Source organism: Oxyura jamaicensis, chromosome 13 (genome assembly GCF_011077185.1).
Source record: "Oxyura jamaicensis isolate SHBP4307 breed ruddy duck chromosome 13, BPBGC_Ojam_1.0, whole genome shotgun sequence".
Lineage (NCBI taxonomy): Eukaryota > Metazoa > Chordata > Aves > Anseriformes > Anatidae > Oxyura > Oxyura jamaicensis.
The window spans coordinates 8,133,723-8,153,598 of NC_048905.1; the positions used below are offsets into that span (position 1 = coordinate 8,133,723).

General features: G+C 44.4%; 1 protein-coding gene across 11 annotated transcripts in view; it reads right to left on the reverse strand.

Moving 5' to 3' along the window:
• The window catches only part of NRG2 (neuregulin 2), a 133,013-nt gene that overhangs the window by 40,812 nt on the left and 72,325 nt on the right, over positions 1-19,876 (reverse strand). For 6 of the 11 annotated variants that reach the window (XM_035338326.1, XM_035338325.1, XM_035338321.1 and 3 more), the window contains 2 exons: positions 11,124-11,242; positions 6,701-6,766 (listed from right to left, as the gene is read on the reverse strand). In XM_035338326.1, the coding sequence (XP_035194217.1) occupies positions 6,701-6,766; positions 11,124-11,242 (185 nt within the window). Of the gene's footprint in view, positions 1-4,882; positions 5,036-6,700; positions 6,767-11,123; positions 11,243-16,609; positions 16,746-19,876 lie in introns of those variants that run through there. The other 5 variants (XM_035338323.1, XM_035338328.1, XM_035338329.1 and 2 more) reach the window with 2 other exon arrangements.

Below are 19,876 nucleotides of genomic sequence, written 5' to 3' on the forward strand. Positions count from 1 at the left end.
TTCTATTCTATTCTATTCTATTCTATTCTATTCTATTCTATTCTATTTTCTGTTCTGTTCTAGCCTAGTCTATTCTCTTCCACTCTATGCAGAAAGACCATCAGTGATTATGCAAGGAATCTTATACCATGCATGTTATTTAACCTTTTCAGCCAGATCACTAGCCCTATTCTCAGGAATCTAGTGAAATAGTCTGCTTGCAGTCTCCAGAGAGCTAATTAATACAACTTGGACTATAAATTTAAGTTATTTTTTCACAAACTACAGCTAATGTCAGGGAAAGCAAAGAGACAGGGATAGTTTCTCTCTCTCTCTCTCTCTCTCTCTCTCTTTTTTTTTTTTTTTTTAATAAAGTTGACTGGTGGGTTCATAGAGTACAGACACTTTATTCTCTCAATATTTAGACATTCAGTTAGACAGATGAACTCAGCTGGTCAGAGAGTGTATACAAATTGCCTGCTCTGTATATGCCTCATGTACTTACTGATAAAACACAGAATTGCTGAAGTTCCTCTCAACCCAGTTCATCCAACTCCTTGTCAGAAAAACATGGCTGAGAAGGTGTCTGGCCATTCTATTGCTTAGTTTGTAGCAGGGTAATCCTGGTATGAGCCACACTAAATCCATGATTTACACTGATTAATACACTGCGGGACTGTTGATCCTAACCATTCTCTCTGAGGCAGATTTCTGTACATCTGGTACAACACTCCCTTCTCTTAATAAAAACTGAATGGAGGCTAGATGCTCACTGCTGCTATCTGTACATAAAATTGAAAGGATTTGTGCAATTGGTCAGCGACTCTAGAGCTCATAAAAATTCTGCTCCTGTGTGTTTATTACTTTGGAAATGTTCCAGTATTTACTCCTGCATTTTATTGAAATAGATCCTGCTGGAATTACCTTCCCAGTTACTGAGGGGACCATGAGGATCAATATCTGCAGAATAGAAGTTCACCCAAAAATACAAGTGTCAGACTGCAGGCCACTCATCTGAGAGCAACAGATATTGCTGATCAACACCACACAAGCAGCACTCCTTATATCATCCATCTGTACTATTCTGGTGTTTCATTAAGGAACAAGTTTAAAGACTGAAAAGCACCAGGAGACTACCTGTTTCTGTGGGACAGGTAGCTACTGAAGGGACAAAGTCCTGTGTTACCATAAAGCCTCTAGTTGCTCCTGCAGGCTGATCTCTCCAGTTTTATGAAGTTGTTCTTCCCATGTTTTTCTCCACCACCAGCCTCCCAGAATGCATGTGTTAGCATTGCAGCATTTTATTTTCCCAAATCCTCATCATGAATTGTAATAGCAGCAACATGATATTTCAATGAGGGGATTTGTTCAACAACTTAAAAAGCAGGGCTAGTGCCAGCAGGAATGCTTTGCAGGGGGGACAGCTTAAGCACAAGAAGTGAAGCAACATGCCAGGATCACACGATGGAGTCAGACCAACAGTGCAGATCTCCTGGTACACAGCCTCCTGCTCAGAAGGCTGGGCTTACTGCCTTCTTCAAAGGGATGTCAGCTTCCAACCCACACTTTATTCCATACTCCCCATCTCTGACTTTGGAGTTGTAAGGGCCTGTCTTTACATCACACCTTGAGTATCATATCAGATGGGACAGTTGCTTCAAAAATTCACAGTGTGCAAAATAAGCAATCAACATCACCTAACACCGCAAGGGCAAAATACAGCAATCTCTGCAGACCAACAGGGAGATCTCCAACATGTCCACCTCAAGGCATCATGCCTGCATGTGTGCAGGCTTCATTCAGTTATCAACTACACCTCCAGTTCTGGATCCTAAATTTAGGGTTTTAAATTATCTGAGTAAAGGTCATGCCAGGACTTATTTTTGGTCTAATATTGAAAACTGGTCTGTCCTCATGACCCTTGGCAGGCCAACTTCCGTCTGCTCTAGCTGTGCCCTGTGCTGGCTGGACACCCTTCAGCTCCAAACCAACTGCACCACGCTCATGTTTTTACCATTGTTAGCTCTAGGAGAGTACAGTGCCTTCAGACTGGACTGACCTGGAGCGAACAGAGATTGAAACCAACCTATCAATTAATGTGCAGATCTGCCAAGACTGGACTTGAGGGAAGGTGGGGGGAATTGGCTGAATTTGCTCAGTACATCTTACTGTGGTTAAAAGTTGCCGAAGTTTTGGTTCAGCTAGATATGATCAGACGTGACTTAGAAGCCATATCAGAGAAAAGATACCACTGAGCCATTGTAATCATGGCAGTCCTCCAGGCTTATCTCACTTGAGAGAGAGGAAGTAAGGAAAGAATTCCCATCACCAGCCATGCTAAACATGGCAGTAAATGGGAGAGGGAGAGCCTGAATGAGTCCAAACCAATAAGTCTACAAACAGTCCAATGACATCACTACGATGACAGCTATGAAATCTGTGTGCCCACACTGGTGCACTGAGGGATGGACTTAATCAGAGAAAGAAGGGTTATTTCACCTATCCTTCCATGGGAATCTTTAAAGGGACTTCAGGTAGCACTTATGATCCCCAGTGGTTGAAGTAAGAGCCACAGAAATCAATCCAGAGCTCAGCTTTCATCAAAGTGCCTCACATTATCCCCCAACCCTCATGTTCCCAGCACAATTCAGCTCTGCTTCTCTTGCTCTGTCTCTGTCTTCCACCTTCTAACCTGATCTCAAACCTCACTATGCTGCAGAGCACACATAGGGTGAAATTAGGTGGCCCAGCAAACACTGCCCTGCCTACACAGCCTGGTGAAGTAAAGGCACTCAACCAGATTAGCTAGACAGTGTCCCAGACAGAGGAGATGAAGCAGAGTCCAGGTGAACAGCTGCAATGATCCATGTGTTGTTTCAGAGCACCTGCCCATCGTTGTCAGATCCTCTTGTATCCTGACAGCAACCAAACTGTACTTCATTTACAGAGAGAGAATAGTCTATATTCTCTTTTTACCCTAAGAGTTCAACTGTATGTCCAAATAGAGCAAAGGAACTGGAGAAGAACTCAACAGCAGAAAACAAGCAAAAGAGATTACTTGACCTTTTCAGATTTCAAACATTACCTTACCTTTTAAGAACAAAACTTTGGTAACATTTTAGTATCTTTGTCCTGCATAGACCTTCCATCTCAGAATGCTCTACAGATTACTCTACAGATTGCTCTGAAATTTATTCCATATTTGTCTCCATCAAAATGTTTCTGAACTTTGACAATGACTCCTGTTTACCAAGAAGGTCTGTAGCCAGACTCCTGAACCTTTGTCTATCTGCTTCAAGCTGCACCGTGACAGGATCACATTACCATTTTGAGTACTCTGGATGTTGAAATGAGTATAAAGGACCTTTCCCTCTGTATCAAAGCACATGATCAAGTTACCCTACCCCTGCAAGTTCCTGCATGTGAGCTGAGCCATTGTAGCCATCCAGTGCACACTCTTAGCCTGTGACAAACGTAGGATATGTCTTATTTAACACTTTTTCACTATGGACAAGGCTACTGCACCTATCTTGCACTTACTGGACTCAATCGGAAGACCCCTTTATAAGAGCAGTAGGCTTCTCTTCTAAGCTGCACTGCTTTTTTAAGAAAATATCTCTATGGCTTCTCTAGTCCAACAATTCTCAGACTCAAACATATATTCAGAGAAGGTGTAAGACACCCATATCATGTTAAAATATACAGCAAGACAGAAGGACTTTCTCAGACACTGGAGATTCTCTTTCAGAACATGGCCTTCAGAATTTGGCTTGACTGTGCATGCAAAAGATCAACACCACTGATAAGCCCAGGCCAGCTCTCAACATACTCCATGGCACAGCTTGTTACATCTGCTAAATGGCATTTAACCTCATCTGAAGGTGTTCACACCACTGAATGAGTGGTGCCCCTGCACATTCCCTGTAGTGTAGGCACCAGGAAACCCATCTCTTTGTCTGGCAAGGTTCCACTACTTGCTCTGAATATAGCATTACACCCACGTGGGCTGGACCAGGATGCAAGGCAGATTTGAATCCGGATTTCCTGAGTTTGCTGTCTTTAGTCCCTGGTCCAGACTAGCATCAGGGTTGTCTCTACAGCAGAAAGACCATGAGATCCCTGGGTTTCTACATATTGTTATAAGACCTGTGAGGCCCATATCAACCAGTGCCCTGTCAAAGGGAACCAGAGGCCCTGCTGCAGCCAGCCTAAAGGCAAGGAGAACAGTAGTTGGGAGAGAGATCCCATGCACACTATCATAATGACACAAATGTTTCCAAGAACTTATGGTACAAGCTTGTCCCCTTGCACTCTGTAGCTTTGTGTCAAGTGCCAGTTAGGCATGGGAAGATGTTGAGCTGGAAAACAGTAGGACAGAACATATGCTTCCAGAGAAAAAAAAATACCTGAGAACAGGGACAGAACACCTTGAAGACCCAGGTTTGTTTGTTTTTTTTGAGTGCTGTCAGGTGTCTAAAACTGCCTTGTGTCAAGTGTGCAGAAGTGCCTATAGGTCTGTGGCCACTATTGAAGAGGAAGAAGGTAGGGGTGACTCAGGATGTGGAAGGATTTGCTGGTGGCTACATTTATGAGGTGGTAAGTATTAAGCAATACTTAACAGTACTCCAAGGGGGAAATATATGATTCCTGTTCCCAAGACAGTAGTACAAAGGAAGGCCAGATCACCCAGGAAGAACCTGGGACCTTATGGAAAAATACTAGTTAAAAACATATACACCAGGAGCAGCAGGGAGACAGGGAGTGAGGCATGTGGGGCTACACAGAGCGATCGGATTTTACCCCTTTACCCATAGGGACCATCTGAGCCACACAGAAGACATGGTGATCTTCTGGGGTTATTGGGTCTAACACCTGCACCCAGCCTGCCTGGTAACATGCCCACCTTGCACCAGGGTCCAAACAGAAACGTAAAGATGTGACCAAGCTGCCTGCACAAGGTGCTCTCCTTTCCCAGGGAACTGCAGCTATCACCAAGCTCCAGCTTCCATGGTGCTTTCTCAAGATGGTATTTACAATCCAGTGGATCATTTACAACCTTTAAGTGAAACAATGAAAGGTGGGACAACCTATGTTGCCAGACAAGCTTATGAATATAAATATTTAAAAGAATTACAAGAAATTTAAAACAACGAGACACTTGTCATCCTTCCAGATCATCACACCTCACATCATCTTTATTACTTCCCCATAAATTAGAAACATGCAATTCTATGATAGACCAGAAGCAACCATGTACAAAAATCAGGGGGACTATGATTGGGTAACAGCTGAGAGCAATCATAAAAAAGGAATGAAAAGGAAAAAGTCAATTATAGTTTTTACTCTGGTGACTTTACCATTTCTTTATACCATTAAGAAAAAAAGCAGACGGCCAAGGGTTACATTTCTATGTTGAGAAAGCAGAGGAAAAGATTTTTCAATAGGAGAAACTTCTGTGGAGGCCACATGGTGATTTTGCATGCTTCCTTTCTATTGCTGAAATTTTGCTTTCAGTGAAATTAGCATATATCTAATGTGATGCAAATATATTGCATGGAGTTATGCTGATGAGCCCAAAGGAAAAATCCTGAGGAAGGACAGTGCAGTACAATCTGCTACGTCTCAGTACTATGTCACCCTTGCAGTGGAAGGCTAAGAACAATTAAAGAGCAAATTTTAAGTGGAATCTTCTAATTAGAAAAGCTTTTAAAGGATACCTGACTGGTCCCTGCTGTGAATAGAATCAGAATTCTTTTAAAATAATAAAAGATTGAGTTTTCCAAACACAAAATATTCCCATGAAATCTGCAAAGTGGAATTGTCAATACAGAGGCACAGCCAGCTGTGTTGTCAGTTCAGGGTGTGAGCAGCTGGAATAAAAATACAGCACAGATCTTGAAATAACTTCTTGGTCCTCAGCTCTCCGGGTGCCTTTTCATTTGGACTGGATCCTGCTGGGCTATCCAGCATGCTGACAATCTCTGTGTGCTGCAGTGTCCATGAGCAGAGAGAGGCTTTCCATCATTGAAATAATGTTCTCCACCAGAAAGAGCTGAACCAACAGCCAGGCTTCTAGATTTGCACTTGTATACATTGCTCCATGCTTTGATTTTTATTTGTGTGTGCCTATTTTTTATTGCACTCGTGACAACTGAATAGAAGGAATGCTAAAAAGCACTTCCACCAAATCAAATCAAATTGAACATTTTGGGAAATCTTTTCTTCCTTTGTGGAGGCTCAAGGAATAACGTGCCAGCAGGGTTCAGCTGTATTTTCTTCCTTTTTCTTTTGACTTATTCTTAGAAGACTCATGTCTTATTTCTTGTATTTCCTGTAGCCTCTTTTGCTTTTCTTACCTAGACTCATAAAAATAAAATCCCTAAACCCAAGGCTGTAACAAGCACATCTTACAAGTGTCAATAAACCCATACATTGAAAGAGCTGCAAACATTTAAAATCCACCTCCAATTTTAAGTAGCATGTTCTTCAAGTTACCATTGCAATAGTTATTGATCTTTTTCCTCTCTAAGATGGACACCAGCGATATAAATTGTATCTTGAAAGATTTAGTGAAAGATCATAGCTTTGGGAGAAATCAAAGAGAAGTAGCAATTAAAGAAGATTCCAGAAGGAAATAAAGCAGTTATGTAAATTGTCTCATATAAACATAAACAAATAAGGGGAAAGAAACTATATGGGGGGTGGGGAGAGAAGTACTTACACTCTTCTTCCATAACAACTATTTTAGTTTCTGAGGCTGGTAAAACTTGTGGTGCTTTCGTTGTTCCTGGGAAAATTAAGGTAAGAAAGTAGTGAACAAAATATCTATTTTGAGCTGAGAAGATTGGGCTTAGCTACTACAGGGAGGAGGACAAGAGCATGTGCTGCTGGGTGGCACAGGCTGGGGAGACTACCGATATGTTAGTACTGCTTAGAGGATGCTCAGATGGGTGACTGTGTGAAAGAGACAGATAAACGAGTGCCTCTGCGGGGAGTAGCACAGGGCATGTCGGTCCCCTTGCTGTAAAGGGACTCATGCCATCGTGATAAAAAGGCAGAAATGGCTCAGGATTCACCAGGCACATGACGAGTGAAACTGCAGAAAGTTTTCTTAGCCCTGATGGCCACAAGAGTGCAAAGACGAGATCACAGACACAGGGAGAAAAACATGGAGCTTAAGAAAAGGTGAGACGGTCTGACAAACTTCCACCCTATAACTATTTGCAGTTCTGCAGCACAAAGCAATTCTCTTACAAGAGATGGAGGAATTGTAAACAGATGAAGGCCAAGACCCAAGGCAGTATGGAAGCCCAGTACATGTAGTTATTTCCTCATTATAAAGCAGGATACTGAAAAGTCCAACATCTGCCATCACCAGCTCCATTCAAGCCAGCTGGCAGCAAGAGCCCCCTCTTCATGTGCAAAGGAGAAAGCATCAGAAGCCTATGCTGTGTGCACAGCATTCTTTTGGAGACAGGTGGTAAGACCAGTGGGAAAAGGTAAATTAAAAGGAGAGCAAAAATACTTTTTGGTAAAGTTAGTTTTTTCCTGTGGTGTTTAGCAAAGGGGGTGATGGGATATGAGTTTAGGGGTTGTCTGGAAATTTTCTGAGGAAAATAAGAGTCTAAAACAGTCACATCTCAGCTGTGCTCTCATTCCTACTTGTGATGCCAATATTGGACTATTCAATAAAGAGGACCAGGAAATGGGACATTTTTCTAAGAATGCAGCTAATTTACCTCAAAGTAATAAAAATCAGAAAATAGCACCAAAGCACAATATGTTTTTTGCTAAACCCAGAAACATTTCCTCAGAAACATTTCCAAAACTTTTCAATGGGAAAGCTTTTATTTCTGAGCTGGGCATTCTGTGGAAATACCAGAACTGCAGAGGAGAGATGAGCTGCTGGGTTTCGCTGATGGGCATTTTCTAAGTGACAAGGGGTCACGATATTATCACAGAATAATAGAATGGTTTGGGTTGTAAGCGACCTTAAAGACCACCTAGTCCCAACCCTCCTCCCCCGCCATGGGCAGGGACAGTTCCCACTAGATAAGGCTGCTCAAAGCCCCATCCAACCTAGCCTTGAACATTTCCAGGGATGGGGTATCCACAGCTTCTCTGGGCAACCTGTTCCAGTGCCTCACCACTCTCAGAGTAAATAATTTCCTCCTTATATCTAATCTAAACCTACCCTTTTTAATTTAAAGACATTACCCCTTGTCCTATCACTATACTCCGTGACAAAGAGTCCCTCTCCAGCTTTCCTGTAGCCCCCTTTAGGTACTGGAAGGCTGCTATAAGGTCTCGCCAGAACATTCTCCAGGCTGAACAACCCCAGCTCCCTCAGCCTGTCTTCATGGAACAGGTGCTCCAGCCCCTTGATCATCTTTGTGTCCCTCCTCTGGACTTATTCTAATACATCCATGTCCTTGTGGTGCTGAGGGTCCCAGAGCTGAACACAGCACTGCAGGTGGGGTCTCACAAGAGCAGAGCAGAGGGGGACAATCACCTCCCTCACCCTGCTCACCATGTTTCTTTTGATGCAGCCCAAGGTACAGTTGGCTTTGTGGGCTGCAGGTGCACAGGAATGTGCACCTGCACATTCATGTCGAGCTTCTTGTCAACCAATACCCCCAGGTCCTTCTCCTCAGGGCTGCTCTCAATCCATTCTCTACACAACCTGTATCTGTGCTTGGGATTGCCCCAGCCCTGGTGCAGGACCTTGCACTTGGCCTTGTTGCATTTCATGAGGTTCCCACAGGCCCGCCTCTCAAGCTTGTCCAGGTCCCTCTGGATGGCATCCCTTCCCTCCAATGTGTCAACCTCACCACACAGCTTGGTGTCACTGGCAAATGTGCTGCAGGTGCGCTCAATCTCACTGTCCATGTCACCAACAAAGATGTTAAACAGTGTTGGTCCCAATACTGACCCCTGAGGAATACCACTCATTACTGATCTCCACATTGTGGCTACTCTCTAAAGAAAATATCTTTTCAGTGTGGCAGTTTTTGATGGTTTGCAGAAGATTTTCACGACTGAAATGATCCCTCGTGCAACTGATATCTGGAGTGAGCTTCAGGGAAAGAGGGGAAGGCTCCAAGGAGAGGCCAGCTCACACACCTCTGATTAATTGCTATACTCTCCCTAGAGTTTCACAGAGCAGTGTTGAGATGTAGCCACAATAGAACCACTGCTAAGGAGCCCAAAGAACAATGCAGGTTGGAACAGAAGAGTGCACACACGTGGATTCAGAGGCAAGCAGATGCCTTGGGAAGTTTTTTACCGAAAGATATCACAGATGAAGGGAGTGTGCAGATGTGAGGTGAGGAAAGCTGTCCAGGTCCCAAGAAAGCCCAGCAGTATGGACAACAGGGAAGGAAAGAAGGAGACTCCATGAGCGAGAAGTGCACAAGCGCAGATGAAGGCTGCTCTGGGTAGCTCCAGGGAGCAGCAACAGAAGAGTTCAAAAAGGGTGACAGAAGGGCAAAAGTTTACAGTGATCATCATCATCATCTTATTTACCTTTCCAAAGGACTGCAACCAGCATTTAATTGCAAATACCTGCTATCCTGCCAGGTGAGCTTCAAACAGCAGCAGTGAGGTGTGCATGCAGCTGAGTGTTGAAAGCTAAAGGCAGATTTTCAAGGCTCCTTAGAAAATGGATTAATAAAGACACCACCACAAGCAGGGCTATCTTTTGTCTACTAGACCTGCAGCACCTTGCAGCCTGCAGCTCCCACTAGGCAAAGGTACAGGGCAGATCTTTTGGTGTCTTTTGTTGCTTTTCTAGTCTTAACACATTTCTAGGCAACTCAGGTGTGTCCTCACACTTCCTGCAACATGAATGAGAAAGCCACCTGCTCCCACCCTTGCCAGACACATTGCCTTCCTGAGAAGGAAGAGTTGCACCCTGCCAGACGCAGTCATTACGCACACACGCAGGAGGAGTCAGCTGGGAGTTGTATGGCCAGATGTGCCATGAGCAGTTTGCAGGATCAGGGCCTTGCTGTGACTGGCACTGTTCAATCAGCCTTTCTCTTTTGCAAGCGGATTACTAGTGGCTGGAAAGAAGGTGCCGAATTGGCACACGGGGCTCTGGTGGAAGGCACTCACTGCCCGTGCATGCAGCTGGAATTGTTTGCATTGCAATGGGACAGACAGAGTGTGAGTCAGAAAAAAGGAGTGGCACTGCTTCAGTTAGCTTACTCTGGACACCTTTCCTGTCATGGCTGGAAAGAAAGCAAAGCTAATTTCACAGGCAGAAGGTCTGAGCATGGGTTGTCTTCCCCGGGTTTTGCAAGCACTGGCTTTTTACAGGCAGAGCAACTGAGGAGGAGGCTATGTGATTTTCCAGCCTCACAAAATAAAGACTCATGACTGCAAACACTGCTGAGGCAGAGGTTAATAGAGAAAAATAATGCCAGAAAGCAGTGGGAGAAAAATACCTTCCTTCACATGTGACCAGTGCTAATAAAGCACAACAGCAGAGAAACAGTATCACACCAACAGGCTGCATCGCAGAGAGCCTAGGCTCCCGCAGCGGCTGTTGCGAATGACAGGAGGAAGAGCTTAGGCAACAGAGCTTGTACAGAGTCATCCCTCCTCTGGTCACACCCGTCCAGCTTCTGGCAACCACTGTGGGGACTTTCTGAGCTGGAGGGTGCATCCAAACCATCATGTTAAGCAATATAATTATTATAACCAAGATAATAATAAAACCACCTAACCTCAGACTCCATCCGCTGAGCTCTAAGAGATGGAGCACACATTCTAGGATGAAAACCAGAAGCAACTTCATTCATCACAAAGCTATGGTTTAATTACTTGTGTTCTGGTGAGTTTTGCTTCTCAGAAATTCTTAAAAAAAATAAAACATCAAGCTCACCATTTTTCTTTCCTCCTTGCCCCTTTTAAAAATAATACATAGACTGTAAGTTTATTTAAAATGTAAATTAACCACATTGCTAGTGACAGATAACAAAGATAAACATTTATGCTAAGCTGCAATTTTTCTTATCTCCCAAGATTGTTTTACTTGATACTCTGAAAGCATGAAACAAAATCATAGATCACACGCAGAACCTCCCACTTTCTGCTTGAATGACAGATGGCTCAAGACATTTGCTGGCTTCTTCACTTACCACTTCTCACATTCAGGCTGCCTTTTGCGGTGTCTTTCCCTAAAACGTTCTCCGCTTCACAGCTGTACTCCCCAGCATCTTCCAGCTTCACCTTGTTGAACTGCAGTCTGGAAATCTTTCTGTTGAAAAGTACAGCAGACATTTCTTATTCAGTTGCTAACCATCTTCATAAATTGATAACCATTCCTGGCCCTACTACGCTGCCTAGTAAGTCACCCCTTTCTGGAAGAGATGGGCTGCCCAGTCTCACAAGCTGAACAGACCAGGTCAGGATCCAAATGAGACCCCTCCCAGGAATCACATCCATCATGATTTCCTAAATGAACGTCTCCTCAGATCCCAATGCTCTTAGCCTGATGCCATAGTTTGGTCTGGCATCTGCTCACATTTTCAGAAAGGCCACATATGGATAGTCAAGAAGTCTCACGAGGGATTGAACACAAGAGCCCCAACTCCCCAGCAAACAGACTTTCTGTACCGGAGAAAAGCCACTTTACTGATGGACAGCAGGGTCTGCCTGCAGAAGGAGAAGGGGAGATGAGCAGTACATTCTGCACCTTCCTCAGCATGGAAGCAGCTCAGCTGCTGTGGTGTGCCTCCCTGGCCACGTCTAGCAGTGCTAGACACTGCTCTATCTGCTAGACACACTCTATCTCAAACATGAACACTATGGTCGTAGGGTGCTGCACCCATGTATTCCATCCTGCAAACCAAAGCTCTGTGGTTTGACCTAGCAAATAGCTTGTAGCTTTATCCAGGCAAACAAACAGGACAAGTACTTTGTCTCCCCCAAATACACACACTCCAATGCACTACAAACATGTGAGGCTGAACTCCACATGATCATCTTATTGCCAGAAGCACCTAGAAAGAGCAGAAGACACCGTATGTGGTGACTGCCCATGCGACCTAACAACCTGTGCTCCGTGTCTTGTGGGAGTGGGAGCAGCTCTGTGGTGTTACAGGGGAAAAGAGCATCCCCTTTCCCACCACCTGTGACTGATGTCTCATTCTCCAGAATGCCTCTGACTAAAAGGCAAAACCCTTTGTTAACTAGTTCAACAGATGTCTTTAGCGGCCTTCAACACACACCAACGGCTGATTGAGACACACTCTCTCATTAGGCTTTCTGTTTTACTAGATTTCCTTCTGGCTTGGACAGCTTATCAAAAATCATCCTGTGTTCTCTTACGGTGGGAATACCTCTCTCTGCTTTCTACCCTTTTGTCTACAAGCTTTTGTCTCAGGTCCGTGTCATACAGTAACTAGACTGAGAAGTCTGTAAGCACTGACAGCTTTAAAAAGAGGTCCCACTGGCCTGGCCTACGTTTCTGAAGGCAAATAAAATTCCTCTTATGTGGAAAATAATCATTAGCTTTGGAAATGTGTGCAAAGTTACATATGTCATTTAAGAAAGACTTTTCTTCAGACTGTTGAAAAGATATTCCATACAAAGTCCTTCACAGAAGCACACTGACATCTCTTTAACACCCTGATATGCTGTTCTACTGGAGCCAGGTCGCAAGGACACAGCATGAACATCTCACTAGTTATATTAGTAAATTAAATGCACTTGGAGATGACTTACATCTCCCAGTACAGCTCCCAGGATACAGGTGCTGCCCCATTTTGCAGGATGCGGTCAAGTGTTCAATTGCATGAGTTTAGGCCCCAGGTGGAGCAATTTTTAAAAGAATGTTGACAATGTGCCTCCTGAATCCCTCTAATCCTAGGTTTCCCCTAATCCACAGCACAAAGACATTTATTTGGGCCAACACGTTCAAACAAGGGGACCTAAACTAACAGACTGATTCAGTGTAGTGCAAAACTTCCTTGGCTCCCAGTGTGGTGTACTTCCCTGAAATCTCTCAAGTCTCCAAGGGCAACCTGCAATAAATAGTCCTGGGCATTATGGCCCTCTCTGCTGTGACGCCTCAGGAGTTAACATGCACCCAGGAGACACAAAGCATTTAAGGGCCGCCAGGGCCTGTTGCTGACCTTTGACAGCTGGGTGTTGCTTCTTATTGGGGAGGTATGATGGGCACCTGAGGAAGGGGGCTGTTGGCACTGTGGGGCTGTAGTGCCCAGTGCAGGACCATGTTCTGCTCTCCCTCAACAGAGATGGGTGTAGTAACAGCAAAGGGTCAAGGTGGGCTCCCAGTAGTACCGCACAGATTCCCAGCAAGACTGCCCTCAGCACAGCCATTACTTTCTCTCAGTTGTCTCAACCTTCACTGACAGAACACACCATCTGTTTCATAAACCACCCCTAGCCAGGCTTGCAGCTCCTGCTGCAACACAAAAAGAAAAGCAGCACGTGTTGAAAGCAGCAAGACAGGGATGCTTACACAGCTTTGAAGGGCTTTAACCTAGAATCCTGTAGAGAACACCAGCCTTTCACACTAGCATGTTGAGGATATCTGGTGTATAGCTGAAAGCATTAATGAGCATGCTGCCTTCAGCTGCCGGAGGACAGATATTCTAATGATTATTGGCCACACCATGATCTCACATGCACAGCAGGTTTCACTGCATGCAGTAACTGGAAAAATCCATTACAACATTAGAATATCACCTAGGTATGTGATCATTTCCAGATAAAGGTTTTTAAGTCCCAAAGAAACAAATTAGTAAGTTATTTAGTGATACAAAAAGCTAATGAAAGGGGTCATACTTGACAGATTCATCTCCAAGAACATGATGAGAGAGAGACAAGTGGTCTTTTACCTGGAACTGGAGGAGAATGTGATCAGAATAAAAAGCAATGCTGCTATTTATAGAACCTCAGCATCAAGGTGAAATGAAAGAGGATTATTTTGTTTTAATGCTCAAGATTGTTGTACTGCCAAAAGAGCTTACTTTTATTTTCTATCACATTTTGTTGAATTTCTCCTGGATTGCAAGATCCCCTTTAAAAATTATGAGCTTTTTCTTGCTTTTTAAACCCAGACCAATGGTCTGAGGAGTATGATGTATAATGCCAAGTAACAGACTACAGGCTGAGAGATGAAAGGTACAGAAGCAGATGAGATTTAATGTAGATAGACACAGTAAAGAGAATTTCCCTATTCCAGTAAGCACATAAACAGTCAGAGAAATACCTTGTTTCACAGCATTAGTCATGCACCTTTTAATTCACATGGATACTTGTGCACTAGATGAACTTAATTGAGAATGTAAAACAGATTAGACTTTACCTGACCTATGTGTGGCAAAGAGAAAGATGACCAGTCCAACTCTGTTCTATTTTACTACCTTCAGGTGTTTCTGAAATACCTCAAAACTGCCTAGGGAATTAGTTTTGCAAGTTTGTGTTCTTCTTCCTGTTGCCCCTGAGGGTATACATTTTGTTTATTTGACAGCTGAGGTGTGTTTTTAAAGAAATACCAAGTATTAGCACTAAGAGGAATTACGTTGCTCACAAGAGTTTTGTACCAAGTCCCCTTCTGCTCTTCTGGGCAAAGTGTTTCCTGGGGACACTCGCCCCTGGGAAAACCCTGTCGTGTGCTTACAGGAGGGTGCCTGGCTGCCAGACGATGCCATTCTTCTGGAGGAAGGCACTGCCCTGGGCTGTTTGTTCAGTGAAAGGGCCAGGGTCCCTGACAGATGCCATCATTTCACTGTAGTGCAACTCTGTTGACATTTCTTTACTCCAGGGGAAAATCTGCCTCATTGTGTTTTCTGACCCTCAGCACATATGACTTAGCCACGCACTAATTATCTCCTGTAGTGCCAGTGGAGGAGTAAGCCATGGGGAATATGTTGTCTGCAAGCTCTGGGGGATAGAATTCACAAGGAGACCTTCAGCCTGGCCAGAACAGGATCCCCAAAAATACCTTTTCAGCCAAGAGAAAGAGTCCCCCAGAGGGCAGTTTGGAGTGCCAATCTCCAGATTACAATGGGAAACATGGAGATCTGCCCTTGGCCACGGCCTACAAAGATCCTGGCAAATTCTGGCCAGGAAGAGTGGCTTCATTGCTTTAAGCTCATCATCTCAGAGTTAGACATCTAAATATGAGCTTGGGCCCTGAGGCCTCCTGTACAGTCAGAGGAAAAGAAACAGGCACTTCATCTCATCTAGAGAGGAACTTTTCATGACAGAAGTCATGCTCCCACTAGCACTTTGGTTAGCTTGAATCATTTTTCTCCTCTTCCCTATTGCCAAGTGAAAATGGGACCTTTTTCCTGGTCAACTCCTCACAAAGCTATTCACCTCAATGCCTACAGCAGCAGCCACAAGCTACCTTAGAGACACCTACGTTTCACTGAAGATTCAGTGAAGTTCAACTATGAGTTCAACTGCTTCTGCATCATGCAGGACAAAAATAGCTCTAGGATTACAACTATTACAGTATTTTATAAGTCTTCTAAAAATAGGGTAGCTAACACATAAGTAATAAAAAAAGGCAAGGAATTAGTTTTGAGGGGAATTGGAAGACTACGCCTTATTTGGACTCTAAATTGTCAATGAACACTCTCCATAGTAAACATACATGAGATCCTAGCAATACAAAATTCCCAGATTTGACCATCATAAAGGACACACTGAATAGACTACTGTGGTTATCTATTAACTCCTTTCCTCTCTGAACAGACAGCTGGTGGCAGGAAGCACATCAATACTGCAGAGAGCAGAAAGGCCAGTACTGTGGCATGTGTACTGCTTACCCACCAAAGATTTAATTGGTGCCTTGTCCTGGCACTCTGCACTATGGTGAATTTGCCCTGAGAGAGTAGGTTTACGACTGGCAAGACGATTCAGAATACCCAATTCTTCCTCTTACAGTTGAGAAGCATTATCCAGTGACCACCAAATATCCGCTGGCTGGAGCAGGGGCTCTCAGTGTCTTCACTTTAGAGAACACATTCATCTTCCCCAAGAAGCAGTGAGATCAAGTCAGGTAGAAGATTATTGGAATGTGAAGCAGAATGGGGATGGCCTTGGCAAAGCACCTCTGTTAAGACAGGGCAGAAATGGCAGCCAGGAGCATCCTCTTCCCTGCACAGCCAGGTGGAAACCACCCCAGTCTCTTCCCTGCCTTCAGTTACAGAGCAGCACAATAGAGCTGGGCAAGCCAGCTGTGTAATGCAGTGCTTGAGAACAACAAACAGCTACCGTGTTGGCTGCTATGAACTCTAGGGCATGACCTGGCTAGCTCAGGATCAGCATTAAGAACAGCAAATGGGAAAGGGGGGAAGAAAGAAACCCTCAAGCAAATCAATCAAATAAGAGGGCTAAGAAAAGGAAGGTTAAGGCTTTTCAACTCAGCTACCATCCCTTCTGCCATGGGCTAAGTCCTCCTTCCTCCTCCCCTCAAACCATCACCTGTCCCACTCAGTGTTTGACCTGCTGGGACTGTGGGAATAGCAGGCATGGAAGACAGTTAATGTCCTTGTGGGTGCCCAGGATAGAACCGACCACCCCAAGACCCCCTTTACCTGTTCTCTCCTACCCCTGTCCCCCCACATAAAAGTGCTGTTCTAACCTGAAAAGCAGATTTGCCCCTTCTCTGCTCAGCAGTGCTGTTCTTTCTCTGTTCTCAGGCTTGGGGCAGGCTGATTTTAAAAGAAAGGCTCGACCAGTCCTCAATCTGCAGAGCTGACACTGACGCTGGACTGAGAGCAAGAGCTGGAGTCCCTTCTGGGTCATGCATTGTCAACAAAAGGGGAGAAGATCAATAAGTACGCTCCAAAGAGCAGGGTCACTTGTGCAACCATCCTCAAATTCAGCCCCAGGCTGCATCTCTGAATTGCCATGGATGTCCAGGCACCAACAAAAGGTGTAGGGCAGCAGAGGCAGTGTAATCCAACCACACACCCATTCCCAGAGTGGACTTTGTAGCTGCTCTGTTGATGTGTTGCTGATCTTGTGCTGGCAAGTCTGTGGCAGCTGCCAGAGCGTGACATCAACTCACACAAAAAAGCTGAGTTTTGGGCTACAGCTGAGGCATGGACCTGATGTCAGAGTGGGTTCCCTTGTATTTCTTGTCCTGGAATTCAAGGCAATTGATCCATCCCAAGAATATTTAGAATATCCCTCAAACCCCAATGCCAAGATTTGAATTCATTTGGGAGAATGTAGATCCTGGAGCAATATTATGAGGCCAGAGATCAGAGCAGGTTCTTTTCCTGTTTATCTCACATGCACGAGAGCCAAGGACTTCACTCTACCAAATGCAGAACAGGTATCTCCTGTTCCAAAGAGCAAATAACCTACACAGAGAGACAAGAAACCCCAGGTAGGTATGCAGTTAGGACAATATGCAGAGGGCTCACTATCTCAGCAATGAAACCACAGCTAGTTCTGTAAGCTGGGAGGAGAATAAAAGGTTGGTGCTGCTGGGGAGAAGGCATATTGCTCCTCATTTAGAAGTGTATCACATATTAGATGGAGACTGATAGGATGGGCAACTCAGAGGTAGGACCAAAACTTCAGGGACTGCCAGACAGAAAAGGAAAGCCAGAGAGGGCTTGTAGAGCAAAACTGAATAGTTTGGAAGAATCAGGGGAGGTAGAGAGGGAGATGCCATACTAAAAGCAGCAGTCTTTGTGGGAGATGTGCAGAGCACAGGAATGCAGACATGCAAAGCCTGGCTGCAAATATTCAGATCAGGGAATGCATGTCTATCAGGAACAGAGACATAAAGTCATGGAAAAGCAGCATGGGATGACACCTTCAGGTGGATGGTGTCATCCCTCCAAAGTGCATCACCATGATATTACATAGGGTTGTGTAAGAGATTCAGTTACACTCTTGAAGCTCCTTTCTGAGTTCAGAGTTTTGGGGATGTCATTCATTTCTTCCTAAGTCTCTTTTCTGCATATGATGTGTGTCACGGATACTTGCTAGTGCCTGATCCATGAAGTATAATGGGGACCAGGCAAACTCATGACTGTGGGTATAAAATGTGCTATCCCAGATGAACTGCCTACAGCTTCAGCCAGCACCCCAACCCTCCTTCCCCAAGTGCCAGGTAAAGCATTAAACTGGATGAATGGGATTTCAATTCATGTCTCAAAGAGGGTGCTTCAGCATAAGTTGTGACATTTTGCAGCTGCAGTGGGTAAGATCTACAGGGAAAGGATATATATATATATATATATATATATATATATAAAACAGGCAATATAATTAGAAAAAAATAGACAAAACTTCAGGCATATAAACCTTCTTCCATAGCTAAGTTTGCACACACCATCAGTTGAACCAGCCTAGCATCTGGCTACAACTCGTAGCCATTATAAGTCAATTGTTGTTGATCAAATAACCATTACTGAATCTCTAAGGAGCCCCAGCTTGCAGGCTTTGTGGATTGTTCTCGCTCAAGACCCAACCACTTCTCCTTTCAGTTCTCAAGTTCCCTGCTTCAGTCCCAGGTGCATTGACCAAAATGATGTCCATCATCATCTCCTTTAAAACAACAAACAGTCAAACAAAGGAGATGCTCTTTTTCAAACCCCCCTCCAATAAACTGCCTTCAGCAGCTAAACCAAATCCCAAATATTGGAGACTTATAATGACATCGTGAGAGTTAGCAAGACAGAAGCTTCCCTGGTGACTGTAACAACACCGGTGCTTGAGAAGAGTCTTAGCTTCAAGGCATCTGGAATTGCTCTTGCAAGATCCATTGTCAAGTGAGCTTTTTCCTTTGTTTAAAAATGTCAGCCTGAAGACCCCTGCCAGAGTGGTGGTATAGCCTGCTCGGGTTCACTCTGGCTCCCACAAGGCTTCAACAGTTCTCTTTGCCCCTCCTTGTCTCCAGGCTTAATTAGGAAATCATTTATCTTTATTGGCACTCTCTTTCCCCTGCTGCTTTGGCATTACTATTATTTTTTGCCTTCATTCCAAAGCAGTGAGCTGTACAGGGAAGACCACAGCCCCATTCATTGTGGGTGGGGAATAATCTACTGCAGGGAACTATACAAGGAAGACCCCAGCAATGAATCTGCCCCAGCTAGCTTTGCCTGAGGGGCTACTGTACAAAAACAGGAGAGGAGGGTATCCCTTGGCTCCACTTACAGGCTAACAATAGGGATTCCTGGTGATACTGAAAGTAGGACACTACTCCCAAGGGATGTCATATGGTCAGCCTGTCCCAAACTGAACTGCCAACCTTCTCCAATCTAACGATACGCCTACTTCATCAGCCCAGCAATCTCCCTTGGTAAGGGAGCACACAAAGAGAAGAGGCTGTAAGGACAGCCACAGAGAGCAGACTACCAGGCTCTTGGACACCCCACCCACCTTCAGTGGACAATCTGCATGTCTCAGAGCCCTGAGTGAGACTGAAGTGGGGTAGATTCCCTGCACCTCAGCAAACAGAAACTACCTTCACTTTCTCCACAGTTCTCATTTGACCATTTGCCAGGACAGTTAGAAAGTCAAACCTCAACCTTAGCTTCTTGGGACCCAGTGGCCTTGAACCGTATCAGGTGCACTCAGCAGTAAACGGTATCTCTTTGGCAGGTTAGAAGGGGTGCACCAGTCACTATGCTTTACTTTCACTATAGTATGCAATTCTTTCTGGGTAAATTCTCTAGATTCCATCAACTGTGTTTTTTTCTTCCACCTTAAAGAGAAGTTTCCTCTCCATGCAAGCCAGGCTTGCCCCAGCCTGTTACTAATTACTGATGGAACACACCGTTCAAAAAGAAGGAATCAGAATTGTTCTCCTCCCTCCAGCAAGTATCCATTGGAAAAAAAATAATAAAATAAAATAAAATAAAATAAAATAAAATAAAATAAAATAAAA